Here is a 21,851-nt window from a genome sequence, read left to right as displayed (position 1 = left end):
TGACTAACGGAGGGGTTTTAAAACCCCTGCCTCTCAGCTGAGATGGGGCAATAGGCTGTGCTTGGGATCCAACCCATAGCAAGGATAAGTGCAAGAGGTTTAATTACCCTGCTGCAATTTCCTGGTCCCAGGTTTAGAAATGGAGCGCTGCACTGTTAACAATGGAGTTTAATGGGCTGTAGAAGTACGTTCTAGTAAGTTAATCCTGTGAGTATCTGAGAAATTCCCATGATCTTCTCTTTTCCAGCAACACCTCAACCTCACAACTTGTCTTTTCCCAGCCCCTATAAGCTCTTTTCAGCCTGGAATGAGCACCTGTGTCATGCACAGCCACTCCCCTAGCCAGAAAGAACAGCAGCACAATGCAGATGCATTTGCCAGCAGGGAAACAGGAGGGTAACAGCAACTCATCAACATTTGGTACCTCAGGACTCATTACCAAAGGGCACAAAGGGCTGTTGTCGATGTACAGCGTCCCACATCCATGCTGGGTTGCTCTGGAACCCCTCCAGCTGCCGGCACCGGGGTAACATCGGATCCTTAAGCGCTGCATGGGATGAGAGGCACAGCTCTTCGCTGCTCCATCCGCCACCTCTACTGCGAATGAATTCATTGAATTAACGAATCATAAATCAACTGCAGTGCAATTATTAATTAACTAATTAATCCAAAAGACACTAACGCGAGTTTCTTTGCTCCGAATGAAACGTTTTGCCCCAAACAGCCCAACTTTTTTACCCACCCTGCTGAAAACCCCTCAGTTCAATGGGGAGTGCAGCAGGAGCGGCAGGAGCAGGCACAAAGCGCCAGCTAACACGTCACCACACCCAGGCCCCGCCCCTCCCCTTAGGCCCCGCCCCCTTCTCTTTCTCGCGAGATTTCACCTGTCCCGCCCCTTCCGGCTATGGCGGCGCGGTAGCCGGGCAGCACCGACACCATGCACTCGGACGACGTGAGTCCGCCGGTTGATTCGGTCCGGTCCGCATCCCTCCCGCCAGCCGCGCCGCAGCCAATCAGCGCCCGTCCCGCCGCTGAGTCGGTTGCGTCCGGCTGGGGCGTACATCCCCCCCCCCATACCGCGCCACAGCAACACGTGGCGGGGAGGCGCCCCCCCGGCCTCCAACCGGGGCGTGTTATGGGGAGCAGTTACATGGGGGGGGGTAAATGGGAAGGGGGCAGCACACGTCACCCCTCCCCTCGGTTCTTGCTCTTCAGTGGGGTGCAGAGAACCCCAACAATTGGGGGTGCCCCCCCCCAGAGCCTCACAGCGGTGCTGCCGGAGCCAGGGATGCATAAAGGGTCCTGGGTCAGTGATGTCGGGGTGTGACACCCGCTGTTTGTGCTCGCAGGTTGTCTGGGACACGCTGGGAAACAGGCAGTTCTGCTCCTACAAGATCACGTGAGTTTTGGGGGGACAGGGTAGGTTGAGCCGAGGGGTTCTACTCTGCATGGGGTGCTTCAAGGGGAGGGGAGCAGGAAGGGCAAAGCTGGGTGCCTCTCTGGCATAGAATCAGAATGGTTTGGGTTGGAAAGGACCTTAAGATCATCCAGTTCCAATCCCCTGCCATGGGCAAGGATGCCTCACATTAGACCGTGTCACCCAGGTCTCTGTTTTTGACACTGGCAGGGATGGAGCGTTTACCACTGTTCCCAAAGGTGAGGGTGTTGGGATGCTCCCACCCTTCTCCTTCATTCTCTCTCATCTTTGCAGGACAAAAACCCAGAACTTCTGCCGCAATGAGTACAACCTGACGGGGCTGTGCAACCGCTCCTCCTGCCCGCTGGCCAACAGCCAGTATGCCACCATCAGAGAGGAGAAAGGTGAGGAGGGCAATACTGTCTGCCCCAGGGCACCCCGGCCCCCAGCACACCTTCCCTGCCCGGGCTGCATCATGTCTCTGCCAGCATCACATTGCTCTCTTCTCCAGGTCGGTGTTACCTGTACATGAAGACAATAGAGCGGGCGGCTTTTCCTCGTCGCCTATGGGAGAGGGTGAGTGAATGGGAGTGGGTTGTGTACCAAGAGGCAGCTGAAGGCAGGGAGTGATGGGCCAGATACATCCCCACATCCTTGCCACTCCGTAGCCCAACTCTTTCCCCACGTCAGGTCCTGCTCAGCAAGAACTATGAGAAAGCACTGGAGGAGATCGACGAGAACCTCATCTATTGGCCACGGTTCATCCGACACAAGTGCAAGCAGCGCTTCACCAAGATCACCCAGTACCTCATCCGCATCAGGAAGCTGACACTCAAGCGACAGTAAGTGACAGGACTAAGAGTGATCATGGTGTGATTTATGGAGCTGCTGCCTGTCCCCTGGGTCTCTGTCTCTCCCCACTGCACTTGGCTGTTCTGAGGCTTTGCAAAGCTCATACAGGGACCTGGCCAAAGCGGATTTAACTGCACCATAGTCCAAGACCCTAGCTGCAGCCACACTTTTAATGATGTAAATGCTGGTTGTTGGCCTTAATGAGCATTTACTCATCTGCTGCAAAAGAGGTGGACAGGTGCACTAACTAGCACTTGATGTTCCCTGTAGGAGGAAGCTTGTTCCTCTACGCAGGAAGATTGAAAGGCGGGAGAACAGAAGAGAGGTAAAGCCACTTCTTCATCATCTTGTGTCTGTTGCTTTTGTTGCACACATCAGACAACTGACACAGCTCCTCTCTGCTCTGTTAGGAGAAAGCCCTGGTTGCTGCTCAGCTGGATAATGCCATTGAGAAGGAACTACTGGAAAGGCTGAAGCAGGATACGGTAAGGATCAGCAGCTCTGACTGCCCGTGGGCCTCCAGGGAGGGACATGGTCCTTGGTGTGGAAGGGAAGCACCAACTGTATGGGAAGGGTAGCAGGTGACAGCACGCTGCCCTGCTTGAGTGGCTTTGTAACAGAGGACTTGCTTCATCCCAAAACAGAGCCACCCATCTCCTGTAAAGAAGCACGTCCTTCAGAATTAGGGAAGGGACTGAACCCCATGCTCACCCCAGTTTGACACAGGCCCTTTAGATGATCCTCCCACCCATGGCTGAGCTCCTCCTGTGACTTACAGAAAATCCACATATTCCTTTTCAGTATGGAGACATTTACAACTTCCCCATCCACGCCTTTGACAAAGCTCTGCAGCAGCAAGATGCAGAAAGTGAGAGCGAGTCCGATGCTGAGAAGGAAGAAGAAGATGACGAGGTAACGCTTTGAGCCACAGCACCACAGCTAATCCTTCCCTGAGCTGGTGCAGCACCACCAGCTCGCCAACATGCCGGGCACTGGAGTGTGAATGTTGGGGTGACAGGAAGAAACTAAGAGAGGTGAACTAAGAAAAGTGTGTGTACAAGTGGTGGCCTTGATGGCTCTTCTGTTGCTAGTCACAACACTGCACTGTGCTCAGCATGGAGGCATTAGCTTCTGACTTTGTGTCTTGCAGGACATGGATAAAAGAGAGTTTGTGGAAGGAGATGACAGTGACCTCAGTGACTTTGAGGTAAGTGAAGCACCAGCTATAAAGTATCAGGGCTAAGCTGTTTGAAATGAATCTCCTCCCTCTTGGTGTCTCTGGTGATGGGATAATCAGATTTGTGGAACACAATGATACAGTCAGACTGTGCTGGATCCACTGCACCCCAGCTCCTCTGGCAAGACAGCTGGGAGCCAGGATTAGAAAATGGAATTGAATACCTAATTGTGCAGAAAGGAGGTTTAGTTACACAGCATGCTTTGATGTCACTCATCTTTCTTTCTCAGGACATGGATAAGTTAGAGACAAGTAGTGAAGAGGAGCAGGAAGTGGAGCAAGAAGTAGAGAAGAAAGCCTCTCACTCCAAATCTAAAGGGAAAACTCCCCTGAAAGGACCAGCCAGAAGAAAACGTCCTTACATTGAAATAGAGTATGAAAAAGAAACAGAGCCAGCCAGCAAAACAAAAGCAGCCTGACTCCTTCAACCTGCACTTTGTACTGAATGACAGGAACCCCTTCCAGCTTTTGCCACTCTGCAGGACCCTTGATAATTGCTCCTTTTTCCATTCTCCAGACTTTTATTTAAGAAAAGAAAGGGTTTGGACCTGACCCCAGGCAGTTGCAGCCAGTTTGTGCTTACGTGAAGCAGTTTTAAGCAAGAAGATCTGACCTTCTCTACAACCAGACAAGGCTCAGCTTGAACTGTGTGCTCCAGGAAGGAACCTGGGCTGGGGGCACTGCTGCCTTGTTCTAAAGCTGTAGGTAGGTGAGCACACAGTGTGCCTTCCTTGGGAGAGGTATGGGGCTGATGGGTGGGAGGAGCAACACAGCAACTTGAAATAAATAAAAAAGAGTTTACTGTCCAAAAAGGGGGTGAGCATTGATCACACCTCACGTGTTCTCTCGCACTTTCCTGATGCACTCCCTCACGCGGTTCTCCTCGCAGCTGCTGTACACGCCTTCCAGCAGGTCCTGAAACGAGAGCAGCATCAGTTCCTAGTGCCATGGCACACTCAGGTTTATGGTGTTATCAACCCTGTCCCAGCTATCTGTTGGCAGTGAATTACACAAAGCATACAGAGATCAATTCACTTATCGTACAACCCCCCACACCAGTTACACAAAGCATACAGAGATCAATTCACTTATCAATCAAGTCAAGTGCTAATGCTGCGGTGGGTGGAGTCTTTCATATGCTTTCAATACACTGTATGCTGTATGTTACTGTATGCTTTTAATACACTGTTGGGCTGAGGAAGGAGGTGGGGGCTCTTGCATGGTGCTGCCCCTTGTAAGGAATCAGAGAGGTCCCCAGCTCACCTTCACTTGCCCTTCAGAACAGCGATCCAGCAGGATGAGGCATTCAGTGGCCCCTTGGAGCAAGGCAGCTTTTACAGGCTCTGGCGTTGAACCCTGGTCAGTGTGCACGTCCCAGAGCATCTTCAGCAGGGCTTTCAGGAGCACAGGGAGCCTGCATGGCATTCTGCAAAGGAAAACAGCAATTCCACCTTATTCCAAATCCTCTTTGCAAGCCAGGGAAGAGCATAGCCTTGCTTGGCAGTCCCTGGACACTTCAGGCAGGAACTGCCATCTGCCTTTAGGTGTGGAGAAGGAACTGCAGGACAACTGCTTCAGCAGTGAGGTTGAGGAAGCTGCAACGCTCAATGTGCCCACCAGAGGGAGGACAGACACAGGCCCTGAACACAGAGGTAGCCCTGGGATGGAGTTATCAAGAATGCCTGCCATGGGACACCCCAATTCACAGCACAGGCCTTACTCTGCAATAGCTGCCACACACAGATTTAGTTTTCAGCCAAGCTGATGCTTTTAGAACAGGCAGAAAACAGATCACAGAGGACCCAGCTTAGTTTTTCAGTGAGGTCATGCCAGTGAGTTCTCCCTGTGACAGATTCTCCCTTCAGATTTCAGGGCCTTTTCTTCAAGCAACAGAAACTTTGGCTCTGAAAGGGTGACAGCATTCAGGATGTATCCTCTGTAGTGTCTGGACAGGTACCTGGGCCAAGCATGCTTTATGGTGCACTGCAGTGTCTCCAGTATTCCCAGTCGGGCTTCTTCCTCAGGGCCATCAGAGACTTCCAGATACCCCAGGATAACTCGCTCCAGCCTCTTCAGGTGCCGTGCTATCAGGATGCCAAGGCTGCCAACATGAATAAGAACACACTGAGAAGGGAGATGAATACCAAGGGCAAAGCAGGGCCCTGCAGGGCTGTGGGGGCTGCTCTCACCTCTGCACAAAGGCAGGCAGGGCCCTGGCGTAGACCCGCCGCAGCGCAAGGCGATGCTCTGCCTCCATGTGGGTCAGAACCAGCTGCAGCACCTCATCACAGTGAGAGGTTGGTCTGACCCGCTTCTGCTGCCTCTGAGCTCTCTCCAGGACTGGCAGCAGGTCCAGCAGGCACAGCAGCACTGCCTAATCCAGTGAGAGACAGTAAATGCGGGCAATCCTGCTGATGTCCCCTGCAAAACACCAGGAAGCCCCAACCCCGCTGACCACCCACAGCTCCTGCAATTCACCTGACAAGACACAGCTACTTTTACTGCCCATTTCCAGCCTTATTCAGCAAGGCTGCCACTTGGAAGTGGACAGGAGGCAACAGGTCTTCCCTCTACTGTGGTATTTCTCTGAGAGCTACTGAGTTTGTCTCTTGGCCACAGGTATCAGCTATTAACAGCCTGACTGGACTGTCTGCAAGCAAACAGGTTCTGCCTCCTCATGCCTTAAGCTGGCTGACCCTCATGGGACTGATACACAGTACTACAAGGCAGATTACAATGAAGATCTGCTGCCCTACCTGGATGAGAGTGGCCTCTCGTGAATAGAGGTGGTTGTAAAGGGCATGGTACACAACCTCAGCCCTGTTGAACTGGCACAGATCAGCACCTGGCTGCAACAACAGAGAACAAAAGGTTATTCTGTGCATCCCATTCAGCACCCAGCTAACGCAGTAAAAGAGCCTCCCCAGAGCCTTGCACAGGCTGTGCCTTAGGAACACTGCCCCCTTACCACGTTCAGAACGATGTGATGCAGGCAGCGCACACCCAGGAGCTTGTTCTCCTCCCGGTAATCGTCTGAGATGAGCAGTGCTGGTGGGAGGACCCGCTCCAGGTAATGGCTGAGCCAGGGCCGGGTGACGTGAGGCAGTGTCCAGGAGAACACATGCTTTGTGGCGGGGTTCCGCTTCCAAGTGTCTCTGGGAATACAAACCTCAGCTCAGCAAACACTGGGGTTAATGAATGCTCCCTGCTTACACATTTAGGCCTCTTGGCTGACAGTAAGCTCTGATTCCCCCCACCCTCCCCCCTGCTTTCAATCATTAGGTGTTTGTAAAGCTCTAGCCCCATATTCTTCATCCAGTGTCTTTTAATACCTCAGCCACACAGATTTCCCCCAAGCTTCCAGTATTTCCTACAAAGAGACCAGCCAAACACGCCTTTCCCCCCATCACAGCCCTCCCGTTCCTACTCACTTGGTTAACTCCTGTTTCAAGAGCCCCATCACCGCTGCAAACCTTCCTTCCTCATCTTCACTCTTCCCCCGAAGGAACTCAGCCACAGACCCGCACCCTGCGGCCTGAACCAGTGCCTCCAGCAGCTCCCGTGCCACCGTCTGCGACCTCCCGTTTGTCCAGGGCCTCTCCACGATATGGGTGGCAGCGAAGATGTAGACAGGCCCCATCACACGGCGCAGGATGGGGCCCACCACGGGGGCACCCAGAGACTCCTGCGCCTTGGCAGCTTCCAGCTTCGCCAGGAGGTGCAGGAGCACTGCCCCGACATCCGCTGCTCTCTCAGCTGCAGCCGCGCACACACCGTCCTTCCAGGGCACATCCGCGGCCTCTTGCTCCTGCTCCGGGGGGGCTCCGTACCGGCTCAGCGCCAGCACCAACTCACCCAGCGTGGCGGGGCACAGGCCCTCGAACAGCCACCGGCAGTCCGCAGCCTCCATAAGCGCACACAGGTCTCGCACCGCGCCGGCTTTGGGGGCACCGCCGGACAGGAGCTGCCCGATCTGGAGCAGGACCTGCTCGGCCGGGGGGACAGCGGGGGACGGCTGCGGCCCGTCCCGCTTCAGGGCTTGCACTAGGCCGCTGAGCTCCATAGCGTGATCCGCACCCCAAGGCCGCTTCCCGCACCCCAGGGTGAGCTTTTAAAGGCCCCTTTAAGCACCGCTCACCGGCAACGGGCAGCGGGCAGCGGCCCACGGGACAGAAACCCCCGGAGCCACCGCCGAACCCCTCCGGAGAACCGGCTTCAGCCACCGTCGCAAACTCCGACCCTTTGCCGTAAAGGCGGTGAGGATGGGGGCGTGGTTATGTGTGTATAAATTAGCATGGATAATGACTGATAGATAAGCGCTTAAAAGTGAGGTAGCGCCGCCAGGATAAAGGGTGAAAGGAGGATGATGAAGGTGAAAATAGTGGCTGAGAAGGATGCTGCATCCATAAATGGGGGAAAGCATGTTTGGGACTCCTCTCTCGCCCTCACCTAGGGGTGAGCGGCTCGGCGGTGGGGCTGAGCGCGGCTGCCTCATTCCCGATCCTTCCGGTTCATAGCAAATGATGAATGGGAGTGGCACGCGCTTGCGTGACGTGTGCGCCCTGACGTTACGACGTGGCACAGTTCCCATCTGAGCTCCCGGGGGGTCAGCGACGTCACTGATGACGTCATTACGGTTTTGAGTGCTAAGTGAGGAAATGTTCAGAGCAACGTGGGTGCGCGCGTCGGTTTTGGGTCAATTTCAGCCGTTCCGAGCAATTTTGTCCCGCCCGTCGCCTCCCCTCGAGCACTCCGGAAGTGAGAAATCACCCATTTAATCTCTTTTCACACCAAAATGTGCCCCCCCCCAACCCCCATAGGAACCAGGTACAAAAATACTCTATGCAGCAAAGAGGGGAGAGCGGGTGTCCGTACAACCCCCCCCAAACCAATCCAGCGCCCTGCGTTGCAATTCCCAGCTCCCAAATCCTTCGGGAATGAACTGGGCGATGCAGCCCCCTCCAGGAGCCGCGGTCCAGCAGGGATGTGAATGGCAAAGAGCAGAGCGGCTCACACCAGCTCATCCAGGAGGGTGCCGATGCCGGCGCGGGGCTGTGCGGGACCCGCCATGGGCTTGTTGCACATGGGGCAGACGCAGCGGACCTCCAGCCACTTCACCAGGCACCTGCGGGGCAGGAACACGGAGGGGTGGGATTCCAGCGGCAGGGAAAGGGCCGCATCCCCGCATCCCTGTGCTCACCTCCTGTGGAAGGCGTGCTGGCACGGCAGCACCCCCAGCTCCTCCTTCACCTTAAAGTCTTCCAGGCAGACGGCACAGGTCTGCTGTGGGAGGTGAGACAAGGGTGAGGGTGGGTGTGAACACATGGCTCTCTGCTCCCATCCCTAATGCTGTGGCTGGGGAAATCCCGCTGCTGTGCTGCCTCTTCCCGGGTATTTCCAGCTCCCAAAATGCCCCCAGGGAGGGGGATTCCCTCCCAGTTCCCAGCCATCCTCATCTCACTTTGCTTGTGAGCTGCCTTTGAGCCCATGGAGCAGACAGGATGTGCCCCAGAGCATCATCCCCGTTACCCCCAACTCCATCCCATTCCAGAGGCAGAACCACTCACCCCGTGCACATTCAACCTCCGGGCATCACCTTTCAAAACCACCTGAGGAAGGAAAGGAGGCAGAGGATTTAACACCCAAAGGGATTTTGCCTGGGCCACAGCATGTCCCATCACACCACTTCCGAATGCACTGAGATGCAATGAGCAGCATCAATCCCTGCTGCATCCCCACCGGCCTGCATCCACCACCCATCCGGCCCCAAATCACTGCAGGTATGTGCAGTATACATATATCCTGTATAGAAACAACCAGCCTCTTTACCTCCTTGTACCCGAACCGCTCACTCTGCGCCTGGTGCCGCAGTTTGCTGCAGAGGGGGAGAAAAAGATGCTTTGAGCTTTACAGCATCCCCAAGGGTCACATCAGTTGGGTTTAAACCATGACAACAGCACAGGCAAAACCACACTGGAGGCACCCGAAATCAGGGGAGCGCACCCTTCCCAACCGGGAGCTGGGGATAAGCAGCTCTGAGGCTGTGTCTGTGCCATTGGAGCAGCCCCTGGTCATGTCCCAGGAGCACCACGGGGCTTGTGCCACCTCCAGAGCAGGCAGGAATGGGCAGTGGGGAGCGATAAGAGCCAGCAGCCCTGATTGTTTGCCTTAGGAAGTCGTTCATGGTGCAGGAAGCGCTGTATTTCCAGCTCCCAGCCCCACTGTGACCTTGGCCAGGGGAAAATCACCCTGCAGAGAAACGGAGCAAGACGTGGGCACAAGGAGACCGCTTGCAGTGGGGCTTCTCTTCCAAATGAGGCACTGAGATGTGCTTCCATGATCCCCCCCAATGGCCGAGAGGTGCACAGGGCATCAGCAGAGCATGAGCATCCCATAGGGAATGACTGAGGCACCCGAGCCCTGCAGGAACACCAGCTGCTGCCTCGGCTCTGGGTTTATAAATAGCCCTCCCTGTAATGTACAGACACATCCTCCCTTGTGCAGCCCTGCTCCTTCCCTGCCCGACACAATGCATCCCTCCGTGTGCTCCCCTGGAAAACAAGAGCCCCTTCCTGCGTTTCCTGCCATGCTCCAGCCATAGGGAACACCAGGGACCACGAGCACGGCCCTGCTCTTCAGGGCACATCCTTATGGCGACTGGCTCCATGTTATGGAAGGGATATGGGAAAGGGCTGGGGGTACCGCAGGGATGCAGCCCCACTGCTGCAGGCCCTGGCTCACCTGATGAAGTAGCAGCAGAAGATGAGGCTGAGCACGAAGACAAAGATGCCGGTGCCAAAAATGACCATGTAGATGTTCAGTGGGAGGTCCTGGAATGTGATGGGAGGCATCGTGCAGGGTTTACTGGGAGGAATCAGCCCCAGACGGCAGGAGCACCCTTTGGGGGGGAAGAGTCAGAGTTTAGGATGGAGGAAGGGAGAGAAGTGAAAAGGAGCTGCTGTGAGAACAGAGCGAGCCTGGGCTGGCTCCATCCCCTCTGGAGCTTGCAAAAGGGGGCAGAAACCAACACCAACACATAGTCTTGAGGGCTGTGAGGTGAAGATGTCCTCAGGAAGAGCCGCAGCCCCTTAGAGCAGCTCAGCATCACACACAGCAATGATAATGTGGTCACCCCAGAGGGGAAAGGCACAGGAACCCTTGACCCTTGGCACTGCCAGGAGCTGGTGCAAAGTCAAACCTTTTATGCCCCAAACCCACTGACCCCACAAGAGCCAGAGCTTTGATTTCCCATCAGATCCTGCTCAGACAGGACTTTAAAGGAGAGCAGCCCCCGGCCCCATCTGTGCTCCATGGAGCATCACCCCCTGCCCCTTCCGCTCGGTGCCATCCCATCAAGCAGCTCCTGAAGGAACACTTGTGGCTTCAATTATGGGCCGCCTGCTTCCCATGAGGCTGGAATTTGCTCTGTCCTATGGAGACAGGAAGAGAGCAGACGGCAGAAACCACTGCACAAGCACTGAGGTCCCAGGCTTGGTCTGCCTGGTTTCCCCCCTGCACTGTGGGCTCCATTGCCTGGGACATCTGGGTAGCAAGGAGAGCCCGAGCAGGGCAGGCAGGCAGCAGCAATGGGGTGAGATCCTGCCCCGGGACACTTCATTCCCTGCTATTCCCAGGTGTCTGCTTTGAATTCCCAAGTTCCATTGATGCAATGGCCACAGGCTCCGGGAGACAATTCATCTACAGGGCAAGAAAAGGAGGATTTGTTTGTCAAGTCCTTCTGCTCCCGAGACCTCCAGGTGCAGGAAAAGACAATGGGAAAATCGGTGGGGTTTGTTTTTTTTTCATTTCCTTGCTGGAAATGATGGAGAAATTCTCTGAAAAAAGAAGTGTTCAGCTCTGAAAGCAGCACTGAGCAGCTAAATAAGGTAATGCTGGTGGTGGGACACAGGCTGCAGAGCAGCTGTGGGTGGAACAGTGGGAGACTCAGCACTACAGAGAGCAGGGAAAGGCTGGGATGTGCATCCCAGAGGGTTCCCTGGAGAAGTACTCGATGGGCTGGGAATCAGAATCCCAGATTGGTTTGGGTTGGAAGGGACCTTAAAGCTCATCCAGATCCAACCCCTGCCACGGGCAGGGACCCCTTCCACTGGAGCAGCTTGCTCCAAGCCCCTGTGTCCAACCTGGCCTTGAGCACTGCCAGGGATGGGGCAGCCACAGCTTCTCTGGGCACCCTGTGCCAGCGCCTCAGCACCCTCACAGGGAAGAGCTTCTGCCTAAGAGCTCAGCTCAGTCTCCCCTCGGGCAGGTTCAAGCCATTCCCCTTGGCCTGTCCCTACAGGCCCTTGTCCCAAGCCCCTCTCCAGGTTTCCTGCACCCCCTTTAGGCACTGGAGCTGCTCTAAGGTCTCCCCTTCAGGAGCCTTCTCTTCTCCAGGCTGACCCAGCCCAGCTCTCTCAGCCTGGCTCCGCAGGCTCCAGCCCTTGGAGGATCAGGAGAGCCCCATGGGAGCCAAACCCTATCAATCCCATGCTAACCCTCCACAGCGCATCCCTCTGTGCTTTGTGGTCATCTTAAGGGGTTCAAACTCCAGCATCCAAACTCCTGAACATCACACCCAGACTTCGCTCCTCAACACAGGCTCGTCCCCCATCCCATGCGGCAGAAAATACCCAACCCCACGAGCCGCTTACCGAGCACTGCTCCGGGTTGGATGCCCGAATTCCCTATGGGTGGCAAGGGCTGTGTGTAAAAGCCACATGGGTGCTGAGAGAGCAGAAAACCGAGGTGGAACACGAGATGCTGTAACTCTGGTGCCGAAGGAAGCAGAGGAGCCGGTCTAACACGTCCTTGCCAGCCGCAACACAGCTGGCAAGGCTAAGTTTAGACTCACCAGCTTAGCAAGGGTCATTCCTGCTCAGCAGAACTCATGAGCTCCAGGCTGTGGTGCTGAAGAAATCCATGGCAATGCCCTGTCCTGGTGGAGGAGCAGCCATCGGCTCAGCCGCCATGGGAAGGACAAGCCCTGGAGCAGCAGGTCCCAGCGAGGCAATGGAGCCTGCCCAAAAGCCAGGTCCTCCCAGCCCCTTCCTGTCCTGCTCCTCCCCACGAGGGCTCCCCGACCCTGCTGAGCCATGGTTTCCATTAGCACAAAGCCCTTCGCCTGACAGAGGAGTTGGTATTTTTAGTTCAAGGGGAATGGATCTAATCTGGCTTTAACCAACACAAAATGAAGACCTGATGGGCGCCAGACCCAAACCAGAACAGCCCGTTTCTTAACTCGAGTTAGTTTAAGTAGTCTTAAGTCTAGTTAGTAGCTTAGCTATGCTAGTTTTGTACCTGACACCATAATGCAGCAGGCTGGAGCAATTGTTTAGTAGGAAAATGAGACAACAGGGACCACAGGCATCTATGAAAGCACCTACAGACCAGTGCTGACTATGTGCACTCTTCTCACTACAAGAAGATGGTTCATTTTACCGTGTTCTTCATGTAAACTGCAAACCCTCCCCTTCCTAAGGAGCAGCAAAGATGCAGTTTGACCTGTTGGGGCTGTCGGTTGCACCTCTCCTCCTCCAACCCACACAGCCAGATTGAAGTGCTGAGCTGCCCTAAACGCCCTGCTGCAAGCTCTGGTGAGGACACACAGTGCTGCTGGTTGAGCTGGTTCATGCGGGGAACCCCAGCCATGCTCCCCAAACCCTTAACCATCACAACCCCATTAATGGCACCCTCACGCTCCAGTGATGCTGCATGCTTTGGTCCTCTGGATACAGCAGTTCTGTGTTTTAAGTGAGGACAGACACAAGTTTCCACCCAGTGTGTGCAGGCACCGAGGTTTTGCTGAGCTGAGCTTCTCCCTCGCCCCGATCCTTGTTCAATGAAACAAATGGAAAACTCAGCAGGTCATTAAATCAAACCATTCTTTCTCCTCCCACACAAAAGCTGTGGGCTTTGCATCAGAAAAACTGAGCACAGCTCCCAGATCGTTTCTGCTGTGATCACAGATCACAGCATCCCAGACTGGTTTGGGTTGGAAGGGACCTTAAAGCTCATCCAGCTCCAATCCCTACCACAGGCAGGGACCCCTTCCACTGGATCAGCTTGCTCCAAGCCCCTGTGTCCAACCTGCCCTTGAGCACTGCCAGGGATGGGGCAGCCACAGCTTCTCTGGGCACCCTGTGCCAGCGCCTCAGCACCCTCACAGGGAAGAGCTTCTGCCTAAGAGCTCATCTCAGTCTCCCCTCGGGCAGGTTCAAGCCATTCCCCTTGGCCTGTCCCTACAGGCCCTTGTCCCAAGCCCCTCTCCAGGTCTCCTATAGCAACAGGAGGAGAATTCATGATGCAGAAGAGGAGCTGACATGCCCAGGCCACAGGGCACATGCTGTCTGTTAAGATACTCTGAATACACCTGGATACAGGTGGAAAATGAGACTTCTTCCCTGGGTTTCAGGCTTATTCCCACCAGTTCTGCAGAACCCCAGATGCTGTTTTGCTGGACTCTGCTGACCTCAGTATTTGTGAGCTTAGGGCTGAACAAGGGTGGGCTCTGTTCCTGGGGCTCCCCAAAGCCCCTGCCTTGGGATGCCAGCGAGAGCTGTTGCTGCTCAGAGCCTCTAAAAGCCAGGTCTCTCTTATTCAGGACGTTTCTTTACCACCAAGTTACATCTTCAGCTGGAGAGTGTTTACTCACACCCTGCTCACACTCACACCCCCCCATTCACCACATATCCACAGCAGCGAGTTGCAATGCGATGATCTTTAAGGTCCCTTCCAACCCAAACCATCCCGTTATCCTATGTCCAGAGCAGCACCGGTGGCTTCTCATCCCCCAAGCTGCCCAAGAGCCCACAAGGGATGTGTTACAGGAGAGGAAGCCGCTGCTTGTGTTATATTTAGCTTCGAAGGCTGTAACCCTTTCACAAATTAAAATCACCCAGCCTTTGTTGCTGGGGCAGGGCTTTGATGCTGGAATTCCCAGCGCAGCTTCACCACTCCTTAGCCATAATCAACCCCTTCTCCTTCCAACCAGACCCCCCTCACATGTGCAAACTCAGTTCCACGTTCCTGAGAATTCCTTACAGCCAACACCAGAGCCGGGGCCTCGCCTGGGGTCCGTTACAACCAGTTTATTCCCCATCTGCGGACACATGGAAGAGGTTTTGTTGGTTGCAGCATGGCAAATCCATTTAGGAGTTGGCCTCCTTCCTGGAAGCAGAAGCGCTCCCTGGTGCGCTCCTGCATGGAACTGGGGCTCCGAGGAAGGGCAAGGAGGGGGAAAAGGGGGATATTCCCCCCCATCGCCCCGCAGCAGGAGGGCGGGGAGCGGGACCCCATCGTACCCCAAACCCCCCTCCCATCGCCCCTCCGCGGCCCCGTTCTCACCGTTGCAGCCGGGAGCCGCTCCGCCGTGCGCGGCGCGGGGCCATGGCCATGGCCGGGAACGGGAACGGGAATGGGAATGGGAATGGGAACGGGAGCGGCCCCAAACCCCGCCCCGAGCCCCTGGGGGCCGCCCCCGGGGCCGCCCCAGCCGAAGGAGCGAAGCCGAGCACGGGGCGGTTGGACATGGGGGTGATGGGAGACACGGGGCGATCCCAGGCTGGATGGAGCAGTCCTGAGGAGGAGGAGTTGGGGGTGTTGAGGAGAAGCTCCCCATGACCCGGCTTCAGCGTGCGCTTGAGCCCCTGGTGTCTTGTGCAGGAGATGGCTTTGGACACGCTCAGCATCTCCATCCGGACTGCGCGGGTGACGGGGGACAACGAGGGGCTGTGAAATGGCCCCGTGTCAGGGACAGCAGCATCGCAGGGGCTGTGTCCTCCTCCTCCAGCAGCTCTGAGGATGGTCCCTGCTGATTGTGCTCCCCAAATCAGGGCGCATTCCCCCGCTGCACTGTGGTGCCCGTGGGCACGGCAGGCACACAGCAAGGTGCAGCATGCTGCGGGCTCCGGCACTGCTTGTGCTCTCTGGATTAGTGTGCTGATCCTCCATACACGACCTCCCCTCGTGCTCAGAGCCTCCCTGATCCCACCTTTGTCCAACAACAGCCCTGCTCCCCATTCAGAGCCCGGTTTGCAGCAAGCTGCACAAAGGGAGCTCTGCGGCAGCAAGGAGCACAAAGCAGAGCTGTAAAACCACAACGGGAGGCATTTCACAGCCCCAGGCCTTGCCAAGCTGCAATCATCCCCTGCCGAAGCTTCTGGCATGTCCAACAGTGCCAGCAGTGCCCCGTGCTGCCGCAGATGTGACCAGCCCCTGTGTGTTCTGTTGCTCAATACGAGTTCCTCCTTGCTCAGTGTCTGCAGCCCTTGCTCAGGGTAACTCAGGGTAACCTCAGCCCTGCTGCCAGCAGTTGGTCTCATCCGGTTGATGCTGTGCTCTCAGCACCCTGGGGCGCCTCATAAGTACACAGTCCCCATCCCAGGAGCTCACAGGGTGCCCCAAGCCGAGGGGCTCGCTTAACTCTTGCTCTGTGTGTATGGGATCTCAGCAGAACACATCGGCCAAGCAGAGCTTCCACTCAGGAAGTGGAGGAAGAATGGGGCTATAATAAGAGCGGGTGGACAATGAGCGTGCAGGCACAGGCTGGTACCCGTGGGACCGGTGCCATCACAAGCACTCACCCCTGGCCCTGGTCACCCTCCTAAGGCTCCATCCATCCCTTTTGCAAGCAGTGAAGGTGCTGTCACAGGTCTCAGGGGACAGCCAGACCTTCTGCAAGCCTGGTGCCTGCCTTTGGGAGACCAACATCGCCACCTCGTGATGGATGGTGCCCCTGGTGATGGCCAGAGCCCAGCTCTGCTGTCCACCAGGAGCCCATCAGTGATGGAGAAAAAGGAGTGGGGGGGCCCAGCACAGGCACTGGGGTCTGATGGGTTCACCCCTTGATCCGGGAGGACTCGAGTTCATCTCAGCCCTGAGCACTTGGTGATGCTCTCCCACCATCTCCGGTGCCAAGCCCCAGCCTAAACTCATAACGGCTCTCCCAAAGCACACAAGACTCTTTCCTTAGCACTGTCTTTATTTGTACAGGTTAACACTAGGCATGGAGGACATCCAAACACTGCGACACAAGGCCTGTTTGCCTGAGCCCACACGCCAGATCTACTTCACATTGCTACGCAGACCAAAAACAAATGGGAGACAAGACAAGGAACACACAGAGCTTCAGTCTCCTGGGAGGGAGGGACAGGACTGCCTTGGCAAATGCATCTGCCACATGGGAGAATGAAGCCTTAAAAGCTTCCTGGAGCCCACAGGGATAGAGTAACCTGTAATGTGGGGCTGAGTCCCTCTGGAGGCATCTTGGAGCGAGCAGGCTGGGAAGGATGCTATGTTTTACACCTACCTAGGTGGCAAGATTGCAGGTTGAGGGCCTAGGCATTACCACTAGGAATAGCTCAGATGTTTGGGGACCCCCTTAACTGAGGAGGAGGCCCAGGGGCCAGTTGCATGTAACCCATTAGCTGCCAAGCATCTGCACTGCGAGGAAAGCCCTATCTCTGCCTCTCAGTGGGCAATGGGATCGGGTGAGCATCACACACACAATGCTCTTCATCGCACACAACCCCTCTTCACGCACTCCTCTTCAGCCTCAGGGCATTGTCCAGGGCGACCAGCTGGCGCAAGAAACCCCGGTTGGGGATGATACCACGGTGGTCCTTGACCGTCTTTATGGCTTCTACAAGGGGCATGTGGTGGCGGATCATGAGGTAGGCGAGGACCAAGGTGGCCGACCTGCTCACCCCGACAGCACAGTGCACAAGGATCCTTCCTGGGGGTGAAACACAGGGGCTGTGTCGCAGCAGAGCCAGTATCCCCATTAAAATCTTACTGAGGATCCAGCTCTTTGTCACTGTGGATCCTGGAGCTCCAGCCCTCCGGATGTGCGGCCTTCTAGGGCCAGATGTAGGGCCCCAGTTATAGCATGGCTGTGATGCACTGAGGTCCCCCTCCTGGCAGAGGGTATCAGTGTATCCTTATCTGCCAAAACAGACTGAGCTACAGCTCAGGACACAGGTTGGGGCAGTGACCTGGGGTACCAGTGCTCACATCTAGCTTGTTTCCTCTTTGGAGGAGGTGATCCAGTGCAGGAGACACCATCCCAGGCTAGAAACACCATTGCTTAGCAATAGGAAGTCAATCTAGCTTCCCACCTTCTTCCCACCCCTTCTCCCCACTTCTCTCCCAGCAATCTTTACCACCGACCTTCATTCAGCGCTTGGTGGATGAAGTCAGCCGCAGGATAAAAGTAGGGGCTCATGTCGAAGGAAGGCGAGTCGTGGGCCTCGATGCCCAGGTAGCGGATGCCCGTGCCCTCGTAGTACTCAGCACCCCCCCTCCACTTGCTGTGCGAGGCGTTGAGGATGTGGGTGATGCGCAGGTGAGCCAGCTCGCGCCGGTTGGCTGCTATATCTCTGCAGAGAAGAGTGTGAAGAAGCATAGGTTTAGACCAGTTAACAGTTTCCAAGGACAACATAAGGGCTGCCCTGGACCATATTTACATCTGGATGCGAAGGTGAATATGCCAGACTCTTGTATTTTAACTCAATCTCAGTGTCTAGCTCCACAGCACTCCACCTACCCCACCACAGCAGTGCTCTGAACTCACACATCCATGCCTACATCCTTCCTCCTCCTTTGTCCCAATGTACCGTGCTCATCGCATCCTCCTCTCCCTCCCGTTTCCCATCCTCCCGCTCCCAGATTTCCCTATTTCCCGACAATATCCCTGCACGCCCGCAGTTCTTGTCCCCCTTCCGATACATACTGATCGCCCAGGTAGAGTCCTGGCCACACCTCATCAGCATGGTTACAGGCTGTCTTTCCCGTGTACAGCAACCTTTCCAGCTCGAAGACGCTGAGGATGGGGTGGTTGTTGCGCTCCTCCCGCGTGCCCCGGCTCGGTGACCTGGTGCCGTTCCTGGAGAACCTCGACAGGAAAGCCATTGGAGCTGCCGAGACCCACAAGGCATACCTGTGGGATCGTGAAGGCCGCAGAGTGGCCTGGAGGTTGCTTCTGCTGCTGCTGCCACCCACGGTCCTGTCACGGAAGCAGTGGAGATGACATTAAACCAGCTGGGGACCTCTCGCTCTATCCCTTCCATACAATCACTGGCCCAAAGCAGCCAGTTCTCACCTTCCTGGGGAGAGGTTTGCGTCAAGTCAGCTTCCCAGTGTGAGACAGAGCATCACCTACATCGCTTCCAAGGCTCAGTACTGCTGGGGAGAAGCTAATGATGCCAGGGCATCACCTACATCACTTCCAAGGCTCAATACTGCTGGGGAGAAGCTAATGATGCCAGGGCTGGTGAGAGCAGCCACAGAGGCAGCCAGATTGCTGAGTCTCCACAGGCTGCAGTTTTGCTCCAGCCCCAGGAATTTGGGTTGAGGCCACATTGGCAAGAGATGTTCTACACAGGACCACCTTCCTTCTGAGCTGGCTCTGGGGCTTTGCCTGCCAGCGGGACAATGCCAGCTCGAGAGCTGATGCTGCCAACCTGTGATCAGAAGCAATGAAAGGCGGCCAGGCCTGGGCAAGCCACCAGGATTGGGGAGGAAAAAACCCCAAACAGGTGGAGGATTCCATATGGCAGCACTCAGCGTCTGGCCAGGACCCAGACACCTACAGAGCAGGCACAAAAGCCTGTGGGGAGGGAAAGGCAGGATTAACCCCTCCAAGTACAGCAGTCCTGGCACTGCATTTGGACATCTAGGCCTGGTCTGGCGTGGGAAGAGTTAATTCCAGGGGATGAGAAAGCTCATTTTACAGAGCAGATCCTCAAGGATGCAGCCCTGCTCTCAGACCCTCAGCTCATGCCGATACTTGTCACACATCTGCATGAACCCCCCCGGACAGCCTTATGGAGCAGGAAACAGCCCCTGCAGCCAGATGCTCCTCAGAGCTGCCTTTTGTTGCTTGTTTGCTGCTGCCCTGCTGACAGAACCACGCACACATGAGAATACAATCCCCTGTCCTCAAAATCACTGCATCGCACTCTGCAAGGTGTCCAAAGAGCATCCCAGTGAGCCCCCAGCAGCAGCTCTGCACTGGTCAGTTGTCCCTGGGACTCAGGGAAGGAAAAGCTGTGACCTTGGGCTGGATCAGAGCATGTCTGTCTGCTCTGACATGTTGCCTAAGGCGCCGGCCAGCAGCCAAGGGTGCAGAAGGAAGGAGCCTCCAGCCATTCCTTGGCACTGTGCAGGGGAGGAAAACATTGCAAGGGCATGGGGGACCTCAGAGGGAGCGCAGGGAGCCTCATGGGTGTCTCCTTCCATAGCCCCTGTTCCAGGGTGGCAGCTCCAACCCTGCCTGGCACCCTGGGGTGCTGCACAGAGAGGTCAGCCCTGCCTTCACTGCCCATAGCACCGAGCTCCCCTAGGTCTCACCCTGACAAATCTCCCCTGCCCTGGTGGGTTTTGGACTCCTTCATGCTGGGAATTGAGACTTGGCAAACCCCACCTGGAAAAGGCATTCCAGCATGGCTGTGTGCCGGGGCCCTTAAACCTTGTGTGACCTTGGCTGCAGCGCAAGCCACATGCCACCAGCCCCGGGGCAGCATTAAGGAGCAAACAGCAGAAGGGTCTGAAAAAGCAACTGACTCATGAGGCTGTAACCACCCCAAACAGCAGCCCCTGCTATTGCTACAGCTGGAAAACCAGCAGTCCACACCTATCCTGGGATGTGGCTCTAGAAACCTCAGGCCCAAAAGCTGGCTTCCAGCATCCCACCCCTAACACAGCACCTTGCCAGCCCCCCCAAAGCGCTGCGGGGGAAGAGAAGCTGCCCCTCATCCAAGCCCCTCAAACAGACCCCAAAGCGCTCGCTGCACCCACAACTCAATCAGGTATCGGTTGTCGTCCCCCCCCCCCACCCCCCTTTAGGCATCCGAGCACGGGGCTTGCTCCCCGCTCCCCAAAGCACGCTCATGGCTGGCTCCGGAGCCCCTCTGCCCATCGTGGCACGCTGGGAGGGACGGGAAGCAGAGCCAGAGCCTGCCTGGATGCTCGGAGGAGGCAGCCCCGCACGGGCGGCAGGGACAGACAGACAGACAGGAGGGAGGGAGGGAGGGAGGAGGCGCCCACCCCATTGCTCTACCTTGGCGAGGGCTGTGGCTCCCCGGCTCGGGGCGAGTGCCGTAGTCAGATCCAGTCGGCCATGTCTTCCCGCTGCCGCCGCCGCCGCTGGAGAAAGGCTGATGTATGAACATCTATTTTAAGCCATGACATGTCCAGAGGCAGGTTTGTTTATCTCATGCTGTGCATGGATGGGTGAGGGAGGGATGCGGGCGAAGGACAAGGCGTGCACGCACGCACACACACGCTATCACACACATACACATCCATCCAAGTGCCCACGGCCGTGCAGACAAAACCAACGGCAACAATAACATGGCAAAATCCTCCTGCCAGCTTTCCTCGCACTCCTCCTCCAGCAAGACAGGAGTTGCTCTGAGGGAGAGAAGGAAAAGCCAGGAAAGTGGTGCCGGAGCCATTCCCACCCGTACCTCAGACCTGCAGCCGTGCCCAGAGGATGCTGCTTCACTTACAGTTGACCTCATCCCCCCCTCCTATTGCCAGGGTCTCTATGGCTTGGTGACAGCTCCATTTGATAAGAGACTAAGCCTTAAAGGGAGGGAGGGGGGGTATATGTGGTGAGCTGACAAACTATTTACTAATCGATGTCAAATTCAGGGAATACTTATTTTTTATGGGGGAAAAAAGTAGAGAAAACAGGAAAATTGCAGCTTTTTGTTTTGACATTTTCTAAATGACACCATTCACTTCCCAAGTGCTGCACTGGTTTTCAGTTAAGTGTTTTCCAGGCAGAATATGCTCCCCTTTCCCCTCTCAGTGTAAAAGTTTGATTCAAATCAGCAAGTAGGAGTGTGGTGGGAAGCATCAACCTAGGGAAGAATCAAAGCATGCTGCTCCAGGCCAGACTCATCCTAAGAGGTTTTATAGCATTCCCTCCCATACTGCTAATGGATGAAAACCCAGGAAGTTTTGCTGGGTTTTTGGCTGAGCTTGTGTTGATCCCAGGATACAGAAGCTTCAAGGATGAACTCAGCATCACCACATCCACCTGCACCACAAGTGTGTACATGCAACATGGTTTAGCTGGGCTTTTTCAGCATCCATCATGGACAGCAGAGGTTGCAAGCGTGCAGCCTCATCACCTTTCAATGCATCACAGGCCTGGTTTCCCCCCCATCATATACAGCTAAATGGCAGGGTTGTCAGGAGCTAAACTGGAGGTTGACAGCATATGTGGGTTCAAAAAGACTTTGGACACACCTGGGTTGCAGATCTCTCAGCTTTCTGCATGGGTTTCTGGATACAGCTTCAGCCTGGGAAGTGGATAACACCCCAGACGATGGAGAATAT

General features: G+C 55.7%; 4 protein-coding genes and 1 non-coding gene across 6 annotated transcripts in view; 2 read left to right on the top strand and 3 right to left on the bottom strand.

The window, feature by feature from the left end:
• Nucleotides 1-3,966, top strand: part of MAK16 (MAK16 homolog) — a 56,580-nt gene extending 52,614 nt beyond the window's left edge. Inside the window, exons 2-11 of the mRNA XM_061348190.1 lie at nucleotides 936-952; nucleotides 1,350-1,399; nucleotides 1,712-1,821; nucleotides 1,929-1,993; nucleotides 2,108-2,259; nucleotides 2,540-2,594; nucleotides 2,680-2,754; nucleotides 3,071-3,181; nucleotides 3,420-3,476; nucleotides 3,737-3,966. Of these exons, the coding sequence (XP_061204174.1) occupies nucleotides 938-952; nucleotides 1,350-1,399; nucleotides 1,712-1,821; nucleotides 1,929-1,993; nucleotides 2,108-2,259; nucleotides 2,540-2,594; nucleotides 2,680-2,754; nucleotides 3,071-3,181; nucleotides 3,420-3,476; nucleotides 3,737-3,925 (879 nt within the window). The 5' untranslated portion in view covers nucleotides 936-937 and the 3' untranslated portion in view covers nucleotides 3,926-3,966. The remainder of the gene's footprint in view (nucleotides 1-935; nucleotides 953-1,349; nucleotides 1,400-1,711; nucleotides 1,822-1,928; nucleotides 1,994-2,107; nucleotides 2,260-2,539; nucleotides 2,595-2,679; nucleotides 2,755-3,070; nucleotides 3,182-3,419; nucleotides 3,477-3,736) is intronic.
• On the bottom strand, nucleotides 2,700-7,593 carry TTI2 (TELO2 interacting protein 2). Of its 2 annotated transcripts, XM_061348182.1 has the most exons (8): nucleotides 6,938-7,593; nucleotides 6,475-6,661; nucleotides 6,263-6,355; nucleotides 5,696-5,880; nucleotides 5,464-5,607; nucleotides 4,770-4,932; nucleotides 4,340-4,421; nucleotides 2,700-2,786 (listed from the first exon to the last, which is right to left on the bottom strand). In XM_061348182.1, exons 1-7 carry the CDS (start codon nucleotides 7,567-7,569, stop codon nucleotides 4,341-4,343), a joined length of 1,485 nt encoding a protein of 494 aa, XP_061204166.1. In that variant the 5' UTR covers nucleotides 7,570-7,593; the 3' UTR covers nucleotides 2,700-2,786; nucleotide 4,340. The 2 variants fall into 2 exon arrangements, with proteins under 2 accessions (XP_061204166.1, XP_061204165.1); XM_061348181.1 differs by lacking the exon at nucleotides 2,700-2,786 and having other exon boundaries at nucleotides 4,295-4,421.
• Nucleotides 7,594-8,006: 413 nt separating this feature from the next.
• On the top strand, nucleotides 8,007-8,103 carry LOC133209582 (small nucleolar RNA U13). Its single transcript, XR_009724684.1, has one exon. It is a non-coding gene; the product is annotated as a small nucleolar RNA U13 (small nucleolar RNA).
• A 383-nt stretch (nucleotides 8,104-8,486) lies between these two features.
• Nucleotides 8,487-14,919, bottom strand: RNF122 (ring finger protein 122). Its single transcript, XM_061348154.1, has 6 exons — nucleotides 14,850-14,919; nucleotides 10,248-10,404; nucleotides 9,336-9,381; nucleotides 9,074-9,115; nucleotides 8,707-8,789; nucleotides 8,487-8,631 (listed from the first exon to the last, which is right to left on the bottom strand). Exons 2-6 carry the CDS (start codon nucleotides 10,355-10,357, stop codon nucleotides 8,517-8,519), a joined length of 396 nt encoding a protein of 131 aa, XP_061204138.1. The 5' UTR covers nucleotides 10,358-10,404; nucleotides 14,850-14,919; the 3' UTR covers nucleotides 8,487-8,516.
• A 1,548-nt stretch (nucleotides 14,920-16,467) lies between these two features.
• Nucleotides 16,468-20,788, bottom strand: DUSP26 (dual specificity phosphatase 26). The gene is made up of 4 exons (XM_061348172.1): nucleotides 20,563-20,788; nucleotides 18,235-18,507; nucleotides 17,673-17,881; nucleotides 16,468-17,238 (listed from the first exon to the last, which is right to left on the bottom strand). Exons 2-4 carry the CDS (start codon nucleotides 18,411-18,413, stop codon nucleotides 17,039-17,041), a joined length of 588 nt encoding a protein of 195 aa, XP_061204156.1. The 5' UTR covers nucleotides 18,414-18,507; nucleotides 20,563-20,788; the 3' UTR covers nucleotides 16,468-17,038.
• Nucleotides 20,789-21,851: the final 1,063 nt, after the last annotated feature.

This window comes from Neopsephotus bourkii, unplaced genomic scaffold (assembly GCF_033783945.1).
Source record: "Neopsephotus bourkii isolate Nb327-2 ecotype Australia unplaced genomic scaffold, CSIRO-AGI_Nbou_v1 NB_346, whole genome shotgun sequence".
NCBI lineage: Eukaryota > Metazoa > Chordata > Aves > Psittaciformes > Psittacidae > Neopsephotus > Neopsephotus bourkii.
The sequence above is the reverse complement of the archived record's forward strand: the minus strand, read 5'-3'. Positions and strand labels throughout refer to the sequence as shown.